This window comes from Nerophis lumbriciformis, linkage group LG08 (genome assembly GCF_033978685.3).
Source record: "Nerophis lumbriciformis linkage group LG08, RoL_Nlum_v2.1, whole genome shotgun sequence".
NCBI lineage: Eukaryota > Metazoa > Chordata > Actinopteri > Syngnathiformes > Syngnathidae > Nerophis > Nerophis lumbriciformis.
In genome coordinates, this window is record NC_084555.2 from 1,286,460 (window position 1) to 1,304,023 (window position 17,564).

At 39.8% G+C, this 17,564-nt stretch overlaps 1 protein-coding gene across 4 annotated transcripts in view; it reads right to left on the reverse strand.

Annotated features, from left to right (window-relative positions):
• The window catches only part of crlf1a (cytokine receptor-like factor 1a), a 56,916-nt gene that overhangs the window by 13,681 nt on the left and 25,671 nt on the right, over positions 1 to 17,564 (reverse strand). For all 4 annotated transcript variants that reach the window (XM_061968097.2, XM_061968098.2, XM_061968100.2 and 1 more), the window contains exon 4: positions 12,311 to 12,480. In XM_061968097.2, coding sequence (XP_061824081.2) covers positions 12,311 to 12,480 — 170 coding nt within the window. The remainder of the gene's footprint in view (positions 1 to 12,310; positions 12,481 to 17,564) is intronic.

Sequence of the window (17,564 nt, forward strand, 5' to 3'; positions counted from 1 at the left end):
TGAAAAACCGTCCGACCGGAAGTCTCTAATAACTAAAGTTCCTCGGGTGAATAATGTAAACTCACTACACCGGTATGTTTTAGTGCTTTCATGGCGAGTTTACTGACAGATATAAGTAAGAACTTTACACTACTTTATATTAGAAATGGCAACAGCGGAGGATGAATGTCTCATAACAAGAAGATAGAGAAAAAGAAGAAGCTTATGGACTACGGTGTCGGCGCAGACTACAAATGCAATTAAGTCCCATCTTAAAACTAATTTGTATACTCTAGCCTTTAAATAGACCCCCCTTTTAGACCAGTTGATCTGCTGTTTCTTTTCTGCTCTCCCTTGTGGAGGGGGGGTTCGGTGGCCACGGATGAAGTGCTGGCTGTCCAAAGTCGGGACCCGAGGTGGACCGCACGCCTGTGCATCGGTCGGGGACATCTCTGAGCTGCTGACCTGTCTCCACTTGGGATGGTCTCCTGCTGGCCCCACTATGGACTGGACTCTCACAATATTATGCTAGATCCACTCGAGGTCCATTGCACCGGTCGCCCTAGGAGGGGTCCCCACATCTGCGGTCCTCTCCAAGGTTTCTCATTGTCCCATTGGGTGGAGTTTTTCCTTGCCCTGATGTGGGATCTGAACCGAGGATGTCGTTGTGGCTTGTGCAGCCCTTTGAGACACTCGTGATTTAGGGCTATATAAATAAACATTGATTGATTGAAGCGCGCAATTTTACAGGCCGTTATCTTTAATTACTGGTCTGAAAAAAAGACATTTGTGTTCTTGTCTCATAATGATTGTGAACAATAGGCAACATTTAAAAAAAAGTGCAGTTCCCTTTTAATATAACATTTAAAAATTAGCTGATTAAAACTAGGGATGTATATGGTTAGGGTTTAATCGATACTGATACCAATATTGATCTTCTTTCATCGATACCGGTATTCTCTTGTCGGTACTACATGTAATTGGTGTAAATGAAGATGTGAAAAAATAAATTTTTAATAGCACAAGAGGTTGTACATCACCGTCATGTAACATCTGTATACATCCTAATACCTGTGCTGTCCAGTTATGTCTTGTTTTCCTATTACGCAAGTCTCATTCGCAATGCAGTTGCATGTCCAAGACATTAGATGGCAGTGCTATATAGGCTGTTGTTGTGTACACGGTAGTTTGAGAAACTATCATGAACCAGCCATCCAAACTCCCAATGTCTGAATGCCCCTTAGTACCCAAAACACATTGCTACATTCTGATAAAAAACGAAATGTACATTCTAACAGCACAAGTTGTTTTTTTTTACTGCAGATGAAGTATTTCCGAAAACAACCAAGTTGCAGCAGCAATACTATAAATGTCAGTCAAAATATAGCCAGCAATGCATTATGTTTGATATATTGTACCCATCAATCAGAATCAATTAATCAGTTTCCTCTATCACTAAATCAATACTAAAATTTGTTTGCAAACATTACTTTGTTGTTGCTTACCAGTAAGGCTTTTGTAGAATACTAGAATTCCCGAAGGAATATAGATATTCCTCCATTTCTCTGCAATTCTATACTTTTGTCCACCATCTCGTTTTTGTTGGGTTTTGTGCAATTAACACAGCTGACCAGTGGGAGGCAGAGAATGGCATGACACACTAGCGTGACTTTTTTGCAACTTTGACAACAACAAAAACAGCTTTTGAACATGTCCACTGTAGTGGCCACTGTCTATGAACTTGGCATGTTTGCTTTCAGTTATTATTAATGTCAACATTTAAATTTTGTTATACAATGTACAATGACAATAAAGATATATTCTATTCTATTCTATTCTAACATTTGAGTTTTTTCACTTTACATTGCTCCTTTTTGCTGTAATTTCATGTTTTATTTTAGTTTAATAGTCTACAATATGCCACCGTTTAGAAATGGTGAGTTGTCCATAATTGTATATAGTGTTTTATACTTGCACGATACCCAGATCATTTTACACTATACATCATTTACCTTTTCACGCACACATTCACCCAATGATGGCTTTAGACACCACATCAACATTTTAAAGTGCCTGCAGAGGTACATTAAAGCTGTTGGATGCTGACCACTTGAGATACTTCAAATGCAATTACTGCCATCTTGTGGCATTAATTTTTTATATATATAACTACAGGCTGGAGCTGTAGGCAACTGCCTGATGTAGTTTTTTTTAGTAGAGGTGCACAAAAAAATTGATTCCCATCCAAATCGCAATTTTTATTTATTCCGATTTCAAATGGATTCATAATTTGACATTTAAATACTTTTTTAAGAGTAAATTTATGGATTAAAAACAACTATTGACATCATGATTGATACTGTTGCTTTTATTTTTTATTTTTCCTTTTTTTTAGTATTGTAATGGCCATAGGGGTCCATCGAGGCGTATATATATAATAAATATTGCCAGTCACAGTTAACTTGTGCTTAGCTGGGAAAATAAATATGTATATGGGACGGCGTGGCGCAGTGGGAGAGTGGCCGTGCGCAACCCGAGGGGCCCTGGTTCAATCCCCACCTAGTACCAACCTCGTCATGTCCGTTGTGTCCTGAGCAAGACACTTCACCCTTGCTCCTGATGGGTGCTGGTTAGCGCCTTGCATGGCAGCTCCCTCCATCAGTGTGTGAATGTGTGTGTGAATGGGTAAATGTGGAAGTAGTGTCAAAGCGCTTTGAGTACCTTGAAGGTAGAAAAGCGCTATACAAGTACAACCCATTTATCATTTATTTATCATTTATATACTTATTATGTCATTCATTTACTTATTATAAACTGTTACAGGCGTATCAAATAATCATGTTAATATTAAAAATGTAACTTAGTAATATTTGGGGATATAAAAGGCATCCGGTGCTATCAGACCGGGCGGAAGCGGAAATTGACGTCACAAACCACCGAGGAGCACCTGTCAGACCCAGCGTTTTTGCTACGGAGCCACTTCATGGAAGAATCCTAATTTTTTACCTTTTTTGTGGACTTTCCATTGGCCTGTGGAGAACTGGCACAACAGACTCTTTTTCCAGGAGGACTTTGAGTTGGATGCGCAGACGCGGTACCGTGAGTACGCTGCGGCTTCCAAACATTTGATCGCATATGTGGAGAACTGGCACAACAGACTCTTTTTCCAAGAGGACTTTGAGTTGGATGCGCAGACGCGGTACCGTGAGTACGCTGCAGCTTCCAAACATTTGATCGCTTGCCCGTTTGTGCATGCCTCTATGTGCATGTCACATACGTAACTTTGGGGACTTTGGGGAAATATATGTGTTGTATGAACTTTGGGGAGGTGAACGGTACTTTGGGCTGTGGGATTGAGTGTTTTGTACGGGTGTGTGTTTTGTATTGGTGGGTTATATGGACGGGAGGGTGGAGGTGTTTGTAATGCGGGATTAATTTGTGGCATATTAAATACAAGCCTGATCGTCTTGTGGCTAATAGTTATACATGTCTTGTGTTTATTTACTATATTAATCATTCCGAGCTGAATATGAGGTCCCACCCGTGACTCCTTAATTGTGTAATGGCAGAGACACCCAGAGAACTTGGGTGTGTTTGTTACAGTATTGTATTTAATAAGTATTGTATTTGTATGTCTTCTCAATTGCTTTGTAAATTTCTATCATAATTATTGTAAAGGTGGGATAGGTTTGGGGTTGTTCCATTTTCTTTTATTTGATTGATGATTATCATTCTGTGATTTTTGTAAATTTTTTGTAGGCCAACACTGCACATACAAGTCATACGTCAGCAGCCATGAGGAGCTTTTGTAACCTATTTTGAAACGGTTTTATCATAATTATTATATCAAATAATATTTAGAAGAATTCTGTTGAATTGAAAATCAATTCTGAATTAAATTCTCACCCCAAGAATCGTAATCGAATCACGAGATGCCCAAAGATTCCCACCTCTAATAATTAAAGACCATATACACACCCGGTGACTACAGTTGACTCTGGTTAATTGACCCGAGGCGTTAATTGGAACAAAATATATCAACTTGCAAATTAATAAAATATTTCACTCCAGAAGATGTCGGACAGGATACATTGTAGTTATCAACAAGGCATTTGTAATTGTGATTTTTTTCTACAATGTGCATAACTTTACATGAATGGTACTGGTTTAGTTCATTGTTTAGTTTAGTCCTTGTGGCGACCCATTAGCGTTCCTGTTCTGTAACCCTGTACACTGCTTGTCTAATCTTGAACGGGTTTGTGCTGAAAACAAAGTTTCGTTGTACTTGTGCAATGACAATAAAGACCTACCTACCTACCTAAAGTAGGAAGAAGCAGAGCGTATTTAACCAACAGAGAAGCAGCCTCCTCTGCTGTGGACATTTGTGTTTTGCCTAACAGGACCATGTTTTCCCCCTGAAAATTATAACTCTTGACAAAAACATTGAAACAAATAGAAAAAAAACAAACATCCACTGCAGTCATACTTGCCAACCCTCCCGATTTTCCCGGGAGACTCCCGAATTTCAGTGCCCCTACCGAAAATCTCCCGGGGCAACCATTCTCGCAAATTTCTCCCGATTGCCACCCGGACAACAATATTGGGGGCGTGCCTTGAATAGATAGATAGATAGTACTTTATTGATTCCTTCAGGAGAGTTCCCTCAGGAAAAGGTACTGCCTTTAACGCATACTTGCCAACCTTGAGACCTCCGATTTCGGGAGGTGGGGGGTGGGGGGGCGTGGTCGGGGTGGGGCGGGGGCGTGGTTGGGGGCGGGGCTAAGAGGGGAGGAGTATATTTACAGCAAGAATTCACCAAGTCAAGTATTTCATATATATATATATATATATATAAGAAATACTTGACTTTCAGTGAATTCTAGCTATATATATATATAGATAAACAAAACACCACGTCACTGACTTTACCTCGGGGGAAATAATAAAACAGCTGTTTATTCATTTTGGGAGTGAACAGAGTTGTCAGAACGCTGGTTTGTAATCTATTAATAAAGTTTGACTGACCTATCTGGCTGTTTTGTTGACATTCCCTTTAGCGCAGCTCCATCTAATGGATGCATAGGTGCGCCTTATAATCCGGTGCGCCTTATATATGAACAAGGTTTTGAAATATGCCATTCATTGAAGGTGCGCCTTATAATCCGGTGCGCTTTATAGTGCGGAAAATACAGTATATATATATATATATATATATATATATATATATATATATATATATATATATATATATATATATATATATATATACGAAATACTTGAAAATATATATATACACCCCCCCACCCCCAAAGGAGGTTAATCCAACCCCTTCTCCATGTCTCAGCACTTGCTGATAGTTTGTTCACTTCCTGGATTTAATATTTAACCGTAATTTTTTATTTATTTCTTACTATTATGTATATTTATAATTATAAATAGATTAGCTTAGCTTCTTATAGCAACCGTAGAACAGAGGGTATTCAAAGATGGAGTAGAGGAAGAATAACACTCGACTTTTCAACATTCCTCTTTTTAATCCTCTCTAAGCCATCGTGGCTTTGGGAAGAAGTCGTCCACAGGAGCTCATCGGGGCGTCGGCACTGATGGGGAGCGAGCGCAGTTTCCTTTTAAAGCGTTGTTCTGGCCAGCTTAGTTTAGGTCAGCCTTGACTAAACCTGCGTGGGCCAACACGGAGGGCTCAAACTATTCAGTGCAAAAGTGTTGCAATCCCCTTTTTGTGTCGTTGGAATGTTCCAGACTCGACTAATCCGATTGCAGACTGCCCGAGGCTTGTCGGACCCTTCGAGAGACCACTGTATTGCGTTTCAGAGGCACATCAAGCGTCCATCAAACTGTACTCTGTTTTCCTTTGGCTAATGTATGCACACACACACACACATACACACACACACACACACCTGTTTACACCACACCTCAGGGCCGGGCGGGGCTCGCTAACCGTATAGGAAGCCGTGTAGGCGACTTTCTAAGACGTCTGTTTTGTTTTTGTCGGGTTGCCCTGGACGCTCTTTTCATGAGGCGGGTCGTTTAAGACACGTAAAAACCACACCTGCGTCACGGTGTGAGTCACGCACGTCCACGGGCGGTATTGAAGGCGGGAACGCTTTCGGATGGACACATTCCACAGCTGTCGCAAAAAGGGTGGAGGTGGGGGTGGGCGGGGGGGGGGTCTTCGTTGTCCTTGTAGTCCTTGCAGGCCTGACCCGACTTGTGCTGGAGTCTTCTCCCAGATATGAAGCAACACGCTGGAATTGAGTCTTTTTATCTTCCGCCATCACCGCGCCAACTGTTACTGGACATGATTTACTTTCTTGGCTTCTGCTTTCCTACTTTTGTTAAATCTTACGACCTCAGGGGCCTTGGATTTCAGAGCACATGTATCAGGGTTGATAGTCTGGGCTTTTAGCTGGGTAATCGGCACGCTTGCCTCTCATGCGAGCGGCCCGGGTTTGAGTACGTGTGGAACGGAAAAGGCAGGGACCAAACCAGGTGGTTTACATCCATACATACAATACAACCCTCGCTACATCGTGTTTCAACATTTGCCGCTTCACTCCATCATTGATTATTTTTCTTCTTTTAGTATATTCTATGTATTTTTGGTCTCAATTATGCATTTTTAAGCCCAAAATGATGGAATTAACTAAAAATATCAATACCACAGTAGTATTGGCCACTAAATGAGACCAAACCAATCAAAATGCACTATTCAGTATTGTGGCCACTGATTGGCCCAGGCTCAGGCAGCATCCAGTCCCGCCTTCACGAGTATAAAGGTGACTATGTGGATGTTATTTCATGCATAGAGGGCTCCCATGATGTTAAACATATTTAGAAATTTTTTTATGCTCTAGCTATGAAAATATTTGATTTATAATCAATAATTTATTTACCATAGTCAGGCCTGGAACCAATTAACAGTGATACATTTTGGTTGCAGTATTTATGTAACCGTCGAAGGGGCTTTTTGTTATTGGTGTTATTATGCAAAAAAAAACAATGTTTTTAATTTATGAAACGCTGTTTAATTGTTGGGCAGCACGGTGGTAAAGGGGTTAGTGCATGTGCCTCACAATACGAAGGTCCTGAATAGTCCTGAGCAATGTTCCCTCTAATTTTTCATGTGTGTGAGCAAACGCACAAACACCCTGAGCATTCAGTGGAATACAGACGTGCACACTGTGGTCATCCCAGCAGCACATTTGTCTCAAACCTGACATAACAATTTAAATGTCTTATTATTATAATCAAGTGACTAGTCAATTTCAAGAGATTATTTTCTAATATATGTGATTTGGCCCACTTAGATATATATATATATTTTTTTTTTAATCAACTATGCACTATAGCAGGGGTCGGCAACCCAAAATGTTGAAAGAGCCGTATTGCACCAAAAATACAAAAACAAATCTGTCTGGAGCCGCAAAAACTTAAAAGCCATATTACATATAGATAGTGCGTCATGAGATATAAATTCAATTAAGAGGACTTAAAGGAAACTAAATGAGCTCAAATATAGCTACAAATGAGGCATAATGATGCAATATGTACATATAGCTAGCCTAAATAGCATGTTAGCATTGATTAGCTTGCAGTCATGCAGTGACCAAATATGTCTGATTAGCACTTCACACAAGTCAATAACATCAACAAAACTCACCTTTGTGCATTCACGCACAACGTTAAAAGTTTGTTGGACAAAATGAGACAGAAAAAGAAGTCGGAAAAAGTTATACATGTAAACAAACTACGGTGAGTTCAAGGACCGCCAAAATTAGTAGGACAAAACGGCGCTTGCCAAATACTCGAATCAGTGAAGCATGTTTAATATAAACAGTGAGCTTTATAACAAATAGGGAGGTTTGTGTCATGTTTGTCCTCCTACAGAAACCATATTAACACAAAAATTATATTTTTTTCCCCTCATCTTATTCCATTTTTCATACATTTTTGAAAAAGTTCCAGAGAGCCACTAGGGCGGCGCTATGCGGCTCTAGAGCAGCGGGTTGCCGACCCCTGCACTATAGTATTTTATGCCTGGGTGGGGGTCCTGCTTTGGAAATATTGTGTACCCCTTTCAGAGATCACATGTAGTTCCCCTTAAAACATTCACATGTTGCATGAGATGAAGTGTTTATTAACTTTCTGTCCGTAAAATAAATGTTTTTATTAGCAATTATGTAGTCCTGTAACATCATTTCATGATTAATATCCAAAAAATAACATTCTTAACAAATGACAGTAGAATAAGCACACTGATTGTGGAGTCATAGTAAAACGACCTGAAATGTACACTTTACGTGTAGTGTTGGAGTTGTCCAATTTTTTGTGTGGCCATAAACGCACCAGTGGCTAATTGCCATAGTGTATGTGTTGGTGCAGGTGAGAGAGAGAGCAAGCGGCTGCTGTTGATATAACAGATGACAAAGAGTTGCTTTTGGCTTGGTTTGTACGGTAGACAACGACCAGTTTTGCTAGATAAAAGTATTTTACACATTGTTTTGGTGTGGTTATAAAGGGACCGATGGAATTCCTGTCCTCCTTCAAGTGTCTCCACAGACGTTACAATAATTTAAGTGTTGACAAACATTGTTTTTATCTGTTGTGGCCGCCTTTCGTCACCTGTTACTCACAGTTGCATTGCAAAATCATACAAAACAAACGATTTGTTTATTTTGTTTAGAGTGGGATTTGATTTTTTGCGCGGCATAGATTTGCTGTGCGCAGAGGACGTGTGTGCAGTGCGCAATTGCGCAGGTGCGCACCTTAGAGGGAACGTTGGTCCTGAATTCAATCCCGGGCTCTGGATCTTTCTGTGTGGAGTTTGCATGTTCTCCCCGTGACTGCCCTGTGATGGCCCTGTGTTGAGGTGGCAACTTGTCCAGGGTGTACCCCGCCTTCCGCCCGAATGCAGCTGAGATAGGCTCCACCCCCCCCTCCGCCACCCCAAAAGGGACAAGCGGTAGAAAATGGATGGATGGATGGGATGTTTAATTGTTAAAAACTACATTTTATGTCTAGACTTTGTTCCTGTTCTGTATTTCCTGTCCGGCTATCTTATTTTTGTTTCCACTTACATTTTGTCTCCTTTGACCACAACTTCTTTAGTCTGGGTGCTGGCTCCCTCGTCTGTCTGTGGTTGCCAATCAGGATGCTTTATATGCAAGACAAGGCTGGATCATTGTGCTTTGTGTGCATCACTTCTACTTTGCAGCATTGTTTGTCTTTGCACAGAAACGTGCATAGCTTTCCTTATGCTTCCCCACCGTTCACATCTGAACCGATACAATACCAATTCTTGGTACTTGGGAATCGATTTGGTACCCATTTTCAGTACCATTGTGTGTGTTAATATTATTTTTTTTATAATACATTGTTTATTTCAACATTTAAATTGAGATGATATAAGTGCTGTCCAGTTATATCTTGTTTTATAGTAACATTTCTGACTCTTAATGACACTTGCAAGTCCAAGACGATAGATGGCAGTGATGTATAGTTTACAGTGTGTTGTTCAGTTTAGTCTTTAATGTCGAGTCTATTGTTGCGCCCTAAACAGTGTTAATACTGCAAGTATTGTGCTTTTTAAGAAACAGCTGTTTGATTGTAACGTGCATCTTAGTTGTAGTTTTCATGAACAAATGTTGGGGTATTGAAGTTGCCGTGTGAAATCACTAATGCTAATCAGTAGCATGTCAATAGCAAAGCCAATGTTTATTAGCATCAAGCTAGTGCATTTTTTTGAATAGCGATGCCTTACTTTACTTACATTGGAGTGTTTTTTTTGAGTCAATTTCTTAGATGCCATTGAACATTGCAACATTACATAGAACAGTGTTTTTCAACCTTTTTTGAGCCAAGGCACATTTTTTTCATTCTCACCACCAGCAGAAATCATTAAAAAACTAAACTCAGTTGACAGTAAAAAGTCGTTGTCGCAATTGTTGGATATGACTTCAAACCAAAACCAAGCATGCATCACTATAGCTCTTGTCTCAAAGTAGGTGTACTGTCACCACCTGTCACATCACGCCGTGACTTATTTGGAGTTTTTTGCTGTTTTCCTGTGTGTAGTATTTTAGTTCTTGTCTTGCGCTCCTATTTTGGTGTTTTTTTCTCTTTTTTTGGTATTTCGATATTTCCCGCATCTACTTTGTTTTAGCAATCAAGACTATTTCAGTTGTTTTTATTAGGGATGTCCGATAATGGCTTTTTTGCCGATATCCGATATTCCGATATTGTCCAACTCTTAATTACCGATATCGATATCAACCGATACCGATATATTCAGTCGTGGAATTAACACATTATTATGCCTAATTTGGACAACCAGGTATGGTGAAGATGAGGTCCTTTTTTTTTAAATTAATAAAATAAAATAAGATAAATAAATCAAAAACATTTTCTTGAATAAAAATGAAAGTAAAACAATATAAAAACAGTTACATAGAAACTAGTAATAAATGAAAATGAGTAAAATTAACTGTTAAAGGTTAGTACTATTAGTGGACCAGCAGCACGCACAATCATGTGTGCTTACGGACTGTATCCCTTGCAGACTGTATTGATATATATTGATATATAATGTAGGAACCACAATATTAATAACAGAAAGAAACAACCCTTTTGTGTGAATGAGTGTAAATGGGGGAGGGAGGTTTTTTGGGTTGGTGCACTAATTGTAAGTGTATCTTGTATTTTTTATGTTGATTTAATAAAAAAAATAAAATAAAATAAAAAAAACGATACCGATAAAAAAAAAAAAACGATACCGATAATTTCCAATATTACATTTTAAAGCATTTATCGGTTGATAATATCGGCAGGGCGATATTATCGGACATCTCTAGTTTTTATCCTTCTTTGTGGGGACATTGTTGATTATCATGTCATGTTCGGATGTACATTGTGGACGCCGTCTTTGCTCCACAGTAAGTCTTTGCTGTCGTCCAGCATTCTGTTTTTGTTTACTTTGTAGCCAGTTCAGTTTTAGTTTCGTTCTGCATAGCCATCCCTAAGCTTCAATGCCTTTTCTCAGGGGCACTCACTTTTTTTTTTTTTTTTTGGCTTAAGCATTAGACACCTTTTTTACCTGCACACTGCCTCCCGCTGTTTCCGACATCTACAAAGCAATTACCGGCTGCCACCTACTGATATGGAAGAGTATTATACGGTTACTCTGCCGAGCTCTAGACAACACCGACACTCAACAACAACAAATCATTTGCAGACTATAATTAGTGGTCTGCAAAAAATACTTTTAACCCAAATAGGTGAAATTAGATCATCTCCCACGGCACACATGACTGTGTTGAAAAACACTGACCAAGAGCAGGGGTGCCAAAAGTGATGGACCAGTTTTAGCCAGCCAAGTTGTTTTATTTGGCCCGCCAAAGGGTAGCTTCCCAGGTATACAACATATTTATAAGGACCTATTTCAAGATCACAATCATTGATGGCATTCACATCGACGTCCCACTGGGGTGAGTTTTTCCTTGCCCTTATGTGGGCTTTGTACCGAGGATGTCGTTGTGGCTTGTGCAGCCCTTTGAGACATTTGTGATTTAGGGCTATATAAATAAACATTGATTGATTGATTGATTGATGTCCGCAAAGTAACTAGTTGTCATTTATTGAACGTAGCAGACTTTTTACTTCCCTATATATGGCGGTACTAGGCAAACAATTTCCCTTGTGGGAACAATTTCCCTTGTGGATCATTAAAGTTTGTCTAAGTCTAACCTCCTCACCTTAAAATAACAGTCTTTGGCCCGCAGCTTATTATCACAATTTCAGTTTGGCCCTTGGAGGCAAAAAGATTAGGTACCCCAACTTAGAGGTAGTTTAGCTGAGTCCCCTCTCAGTGCTGCTGGTGTGATTGCCAAGTGCCGGAATTGGGCGTGACATCACATGCACCCCAGCTACCGTAACATGGCATTGTTGTAATTTAAGTGAATCAGTATGACCGCGGGATTCGGTCGGTAGCCATTCCTACCTGCTGCACTATTTTGTTATTTTTGTCATTTAATACACTTCAACCAGCGCTATGCCTGCCGCCTCTGCATCCTGGGGTCCAAATTAACCCAACCGTGACACGAAACGGAACACATTTTTTTACCTAATTTCTTACTAAACAACGCAAGACTCAATGATGATAAAATGTTCCCTTTGTTCAATGGGTAACTAATGTCCGGAGTGTTCTCAACCAAGCTTAGAAGTCTGAAACCATTGTCCTCCATCGCCGCCCGAGGCTCGGCCGAGACCGGGATCAAAGCGGGGTCAGAGGTCACTGGCGTTTAGTCGCACTCACCCACGTCTAGAATGTCCAGCGTGATGACCTCTGAGGCGGCCTGGCCCAGCTGATTGGTGGCCTCCACCCAGATCTCGTAGGGGGTGAAGAGGTGCAGGTCTCGCGTGATGCTGCACGAGTACGGCTGAGCGTGGGTGTAATCTTCACACTCTTTTTCCTTGCCGTACCACCTGTACAGACACACAACACATGTAATTGGTGTTTACATTCGATGACTTTTATTACGTCCTTAGTTACACTGCATGTAACCCCAACAAGAAACTAAGCTGGCGCGCCTCACTGCAGATTTATTTCCCTTCTAAATGGCTTCATTTGATTGTGGAAAGCTTACAAATAAGTTTTACACAACATCTTATTTTACTTAAAGTCCACCTTTTTTCCTAACTGTATAATTTTATACAGGTGAATGATCCAACGATTGTATATTTTATCAATATTACAAATGTAGCTGATGTAGATAATGGTTTTCACTATGTAAAGTGCTTTGAGTCTTGAGAGAAAAAAAGTGCTATACTGTATAAATATGCTTGACTTGATGATCATAATACATTTATTTTTCTTTAATCCATTTTTTAATCATTTTTTAAAATGTCAACACACTTTACAAACAGTTAAAAAAATATCACCTGCTGGGGGAGGAAATAGAACATATTAATAATTGTGATGTAATCAAACCATTTTTTATTTTTTATTTTGTTTAGTGTAATTCTCACAATTTTTAAAACACCCGAGCAGATAACGAGGTTGATTAAAAAAAGAAAATGCAAACCAGGACAATATAATTCACATCTGATTAAATTTGATTTAAAATGGTTCTATTTAACAGACTGTTAAAGATAAAACATCCCAGGCTGTATGGGAGCATACAAACCATGATCATAAAAATTAGGTATAAATCTGGACGAAAGAGTGTGTCAAGATTATTTTTTTACAAAAGGAATAAAAAAAAGAAAATTTTATATTTTCGCAAATGTATCAAATACATGTATATCAATTACAGACATTTAGTGTATTTGTTGGCAAATCTAGATAATATAGTTAAAGTTAAAGTTAAAGAACCAATGATTGTCACACACACACACGAGGTGTGGCGAAATTTGTTCTCTGCATTTGACCCATCCCCTTGTTCACCCCCTGGGAGGTGAGGGGAGCAGTGGGCAGCAGCGGTGGCCACGCCCGGGAATCATTTTTGGTGATTTAACCCCCAATTCCAACCCTTGATGCTGAGTGCCAAGCAGGGAGGTAATGGGTCCCATTTTTATAGTCTTAGGTATGACTCGGCCGGGGTTTGAACTCACAACCTACCAATCTCAGGGCGGACACTCTAACCACTAGGCCACTGAGTAATATATTTGTTATATTTTGTCAAATAGCAAACTAATGTACTTAAGAATTGATTGATTGATTGAAACTTTCATTAGTAGATTGCAAAGGAAGAGGATACCTTATATGAAACAGTACAGTTTACACAGTACAGTACATATTCCGTACAATTGACCACTAAATGGTAACACCCGAATAAGTTTTTCAACTTGTTAATCAATTCATGGTAAATGAGTAAATCAACAACGCCTGTAGAAGTGCACTCTATGGTCCTCTGATTGCTTTCAAAGTAGAGATGCGCCGATCGATCAGCTCCAATCAGTATCGCCTGATTTCCATTTAAAATGCAGATTACAAAAGCCTGATAGTGATAGTATATTTTTCCCCCCTTGCTGACTGAGAGGCCTCCCAGCCAACAGTGTATGTTCATAAACAGTGCAGAACCGCTCCCCGGAGTTAATAATCCCACATTGAAGCCAATAAACTACATTTCTCACAGGTATCATTATCATTGGAGGACGGGGCTAAAAATATTACACCGAGTAAACAAGCAAACAAAAAGGCATGCTAATCATTAATCTGGCCACTAAACTATCCTAAATCAACAAGAAATAAGTGCTTAGTAAAGTTTAAGAACAGTAAATACAACCGCATTGCTGTAGAAAGTTGGCAGACATTAACGGGAAATCAAAAAAGGTAGATTTATAAGAGTCGAGAGAAAAAGTAAAATCACTGTGTGTCACTTTGTCGGGAGTACACGTAAGTATCCGTAGTATCATCATCGAGAATAGAATCAGTATATGATCGATACGAGCATGATTAGATCGACAACATTTTTGGAATTGTTGTTAATGTTTAAACAACTCAAGGATAATTCCCTTGACTCAGGAGAAATTTGAGGACAGTTTTTGCTATTATCTAGTTATTGCGTACTATTGACTTTGTTTTTCCCTCTAACAATTGTACAGTACGTACAGAATTTTCCGGACCATATAAGTCGCTTTGAACCCTGCGGCCTATAAAACGGTGCGGCTAATTTATGGGTTTTCCTTAGCTAATCGTCATGATGTTTTGTAATCGACAAATAGTTTTCATACTACACCGACAGACACTGAAAGGGTGTTTTGTCTTTTGAGACGAATACACTCACTGCAGGTGCTGCAGATTGAAAATGTACTTCCTGTTTCGGGCCTTCAACCGTAAGTATAAGCGTTTCTGCTCGAAAGGATTCTTCTGCTCCCCTCACCTCCCAGGGGGTGATCAAGGGTGATGGGTCAAATGCAGAGAATAATCTCGCCACACCTAGTGTGTGTGTGACAATCATTGGTACTTTAACTTTTAACTTTTTTCATTGTGGGATCTGAACCAAAGATGTCGTTGTGGCTTGTGCAGCCCTTTGAGACACTTGTGATTTAGGGCTATATAAGTAAACATTGATTGATTGATCACATTGATCACTCCAAGCAACGTTTAAGTTTTACAATATAACCAAAACAATTCATACTTGCTAAACCGTCCCACGTGTGATGTCTGTAGAAATGTTTTCTTGCATAGTTGTACGTGCTATCGTAATGTAATCAAGCTAGCGTCATTAGCATTAGCAAATATGCTAACACGTTCACAAGTGTCAATAACTTACAATGGCATTTCTTTTTGTATTGCTTCAGTTTTCTAAATTCACCAAAAGATCACCGTGGAGTTTTTAAGTCTGTTTAGCTGATTGATTACAGAGGTAGCTTCCGCAGCTAGTGGGTCCATGATGAAGACTTCTGTTTTGGTTGATCGAGCCAATTTTACTGCCGCATTACAGGCACCTTTTGGAAACAATTAAGATATTTAAATAAACACTTACAAAATCTTACGTACCGGTATATATCTGCGGCTTGTAGTCCGGTGCAGCTAATATATGTAAAAAATATATATATATATTCTAAAATTTGGTGGGTGCGGGTACAACTTAAATACCGTGCTAATTAAGTACAGTAATAAAAGAGAAAATGGAACTCGTTTGAACAGAGACACACTGCAGGCTTACACACAAACATGCATCCAAAAACCTATACACCACACATACACACTCCACCCCCCCCCAACCCAACGCCCTCGACGCAAATCCCATAGGGGTGATGAAAGGATGGTCAGCGCCTGAGAGCTGCGGCCTACCACCATGACCCCGCACTTCCTTCCTTCTGTTGCTAGATATCTCGAGATGTACGTTGTAATATGTTATATGTGCTTTGCTGTGGAGGTTTTTTCCCACTCCAGACTGGGCCCCCTTAGGAGCCCAGTCTAGATTGTATTTTTTTTTACTTATCCTGCGTTTTACCTTTTTCCCCATCTTTTACGGGGCGCTTTGTGGCGAGCCATCAGCGTTCCTGTTCTGTAACCCTGCACACTGTTTTGTTTGTCTAATCTTGAACGGGTTTGTGCTGAAAACAAAGTTTCGTTGTACTTGTGCAATGACAATAAAGACCTATCTATCTATCTATCTATCTATCTATCTAAGATTGTGTTGATATTGTTACTTTGCCATTCTGTTCTTTTATGATTATAATTGTGATACAATGTACAGTTAATATATGTGATCAGTACCAGTATTGGCTGATCTCACTAATGGATTATCGGAATCGGTAGCAAAAAACCCTGATCGGAACACCCCTATTCCAAACTACATTACCCCACACGATCAGTTGACTATTACCGCCATCTCTAATTGTACAAACCCCGTTTCCATATGAGTTGGGAAATTGTGTTAGATGTAAATATAAACGGAATACAATGATTTGCAAATCCTTTTCAACCCATATTTAATTGAATGCACTACAAAGACAAGATATTTGATGTTCAACTTTATTTTTTTTTGCAAATAATAATTCACTTAGAATTTCATGGCTGCAACACGTGCCAAAGTAGTTGGGAAAGGGCATGTTCACCACTGTGTTACATCACCTTTTCTTTTAACAACACTCATTAAACGATTGGGAACTGAGGAAACTAATTGTTGAAACTTTGAAAGTGGAATTCTTTCCCATTCTTGTTTTATGTAGAGCTACAGTCGTTCAACAGTCCGGGGTCTGCGCTGTCGTATTTTACACTTCATAATGCGCCACACATTTTCGATTGGAGACAGGTCTGGACTGCAGGCGGGCCAGGGAGGTACCCGCAGTCTTTTTTCACGAAGCCACGCTGTTGTAACACATGCTGAATGTGGCTTGGCATTGTCTTGCTGAAATAAGCAGGGGCTTCCATGAAAAAGACGGCGCTTAGATGGCAGCATATGTTGTTCCAAAACCTGTATGTACCTTTCAGCATTAATGGTGCCTTCACAGATGTGTAAGTTACCCATGCCTTGGGCACTAATGCACCCCCATACCATCACAGATGCTGGCTTTTCAACTTTGCGTCGATAACAGTCTGGATTGTTCGCTTCCCCTTTGGTCCGGATGACACGATGTCAAATATTTCCAAAAACTATTTAAAATGTGGACTCGTCAGACCACAGAACACTTTTCCACTTTGCATGAGTCCATCTTAGATGATCTCGGGTGAAGCCGGCGGCGTTTCTGGGTGTTGTTGATAAATGGCTTTGGCTTTGCATAGTAGAGCTTTAACTTGCACTTACAGATGTAGCGACGAACTACATTTAGTGACAGTGGTTTTCTGAAGTGTTCCTGAGCCCATGTGGTGATATCCTTTAGAGATTGATGTCGTTTTTTGATACAGTGCCGTCTGAGGGATCAAAGGTCACGGTCATTCAATGTTGGTTTCCGGCCATGCCGCTTACGTGCAGTGATTTCTCCAGATTCTCTGAACCTTTTGATGATATTATGGACCGTAGATGTTGAAATCCCAAAATTTCGTGCAATTGCACTTTGAGAAACGTTGTTCTTAAACTGTTTGACTATTTGCTCACGCAGTTGTGGACAAAGGG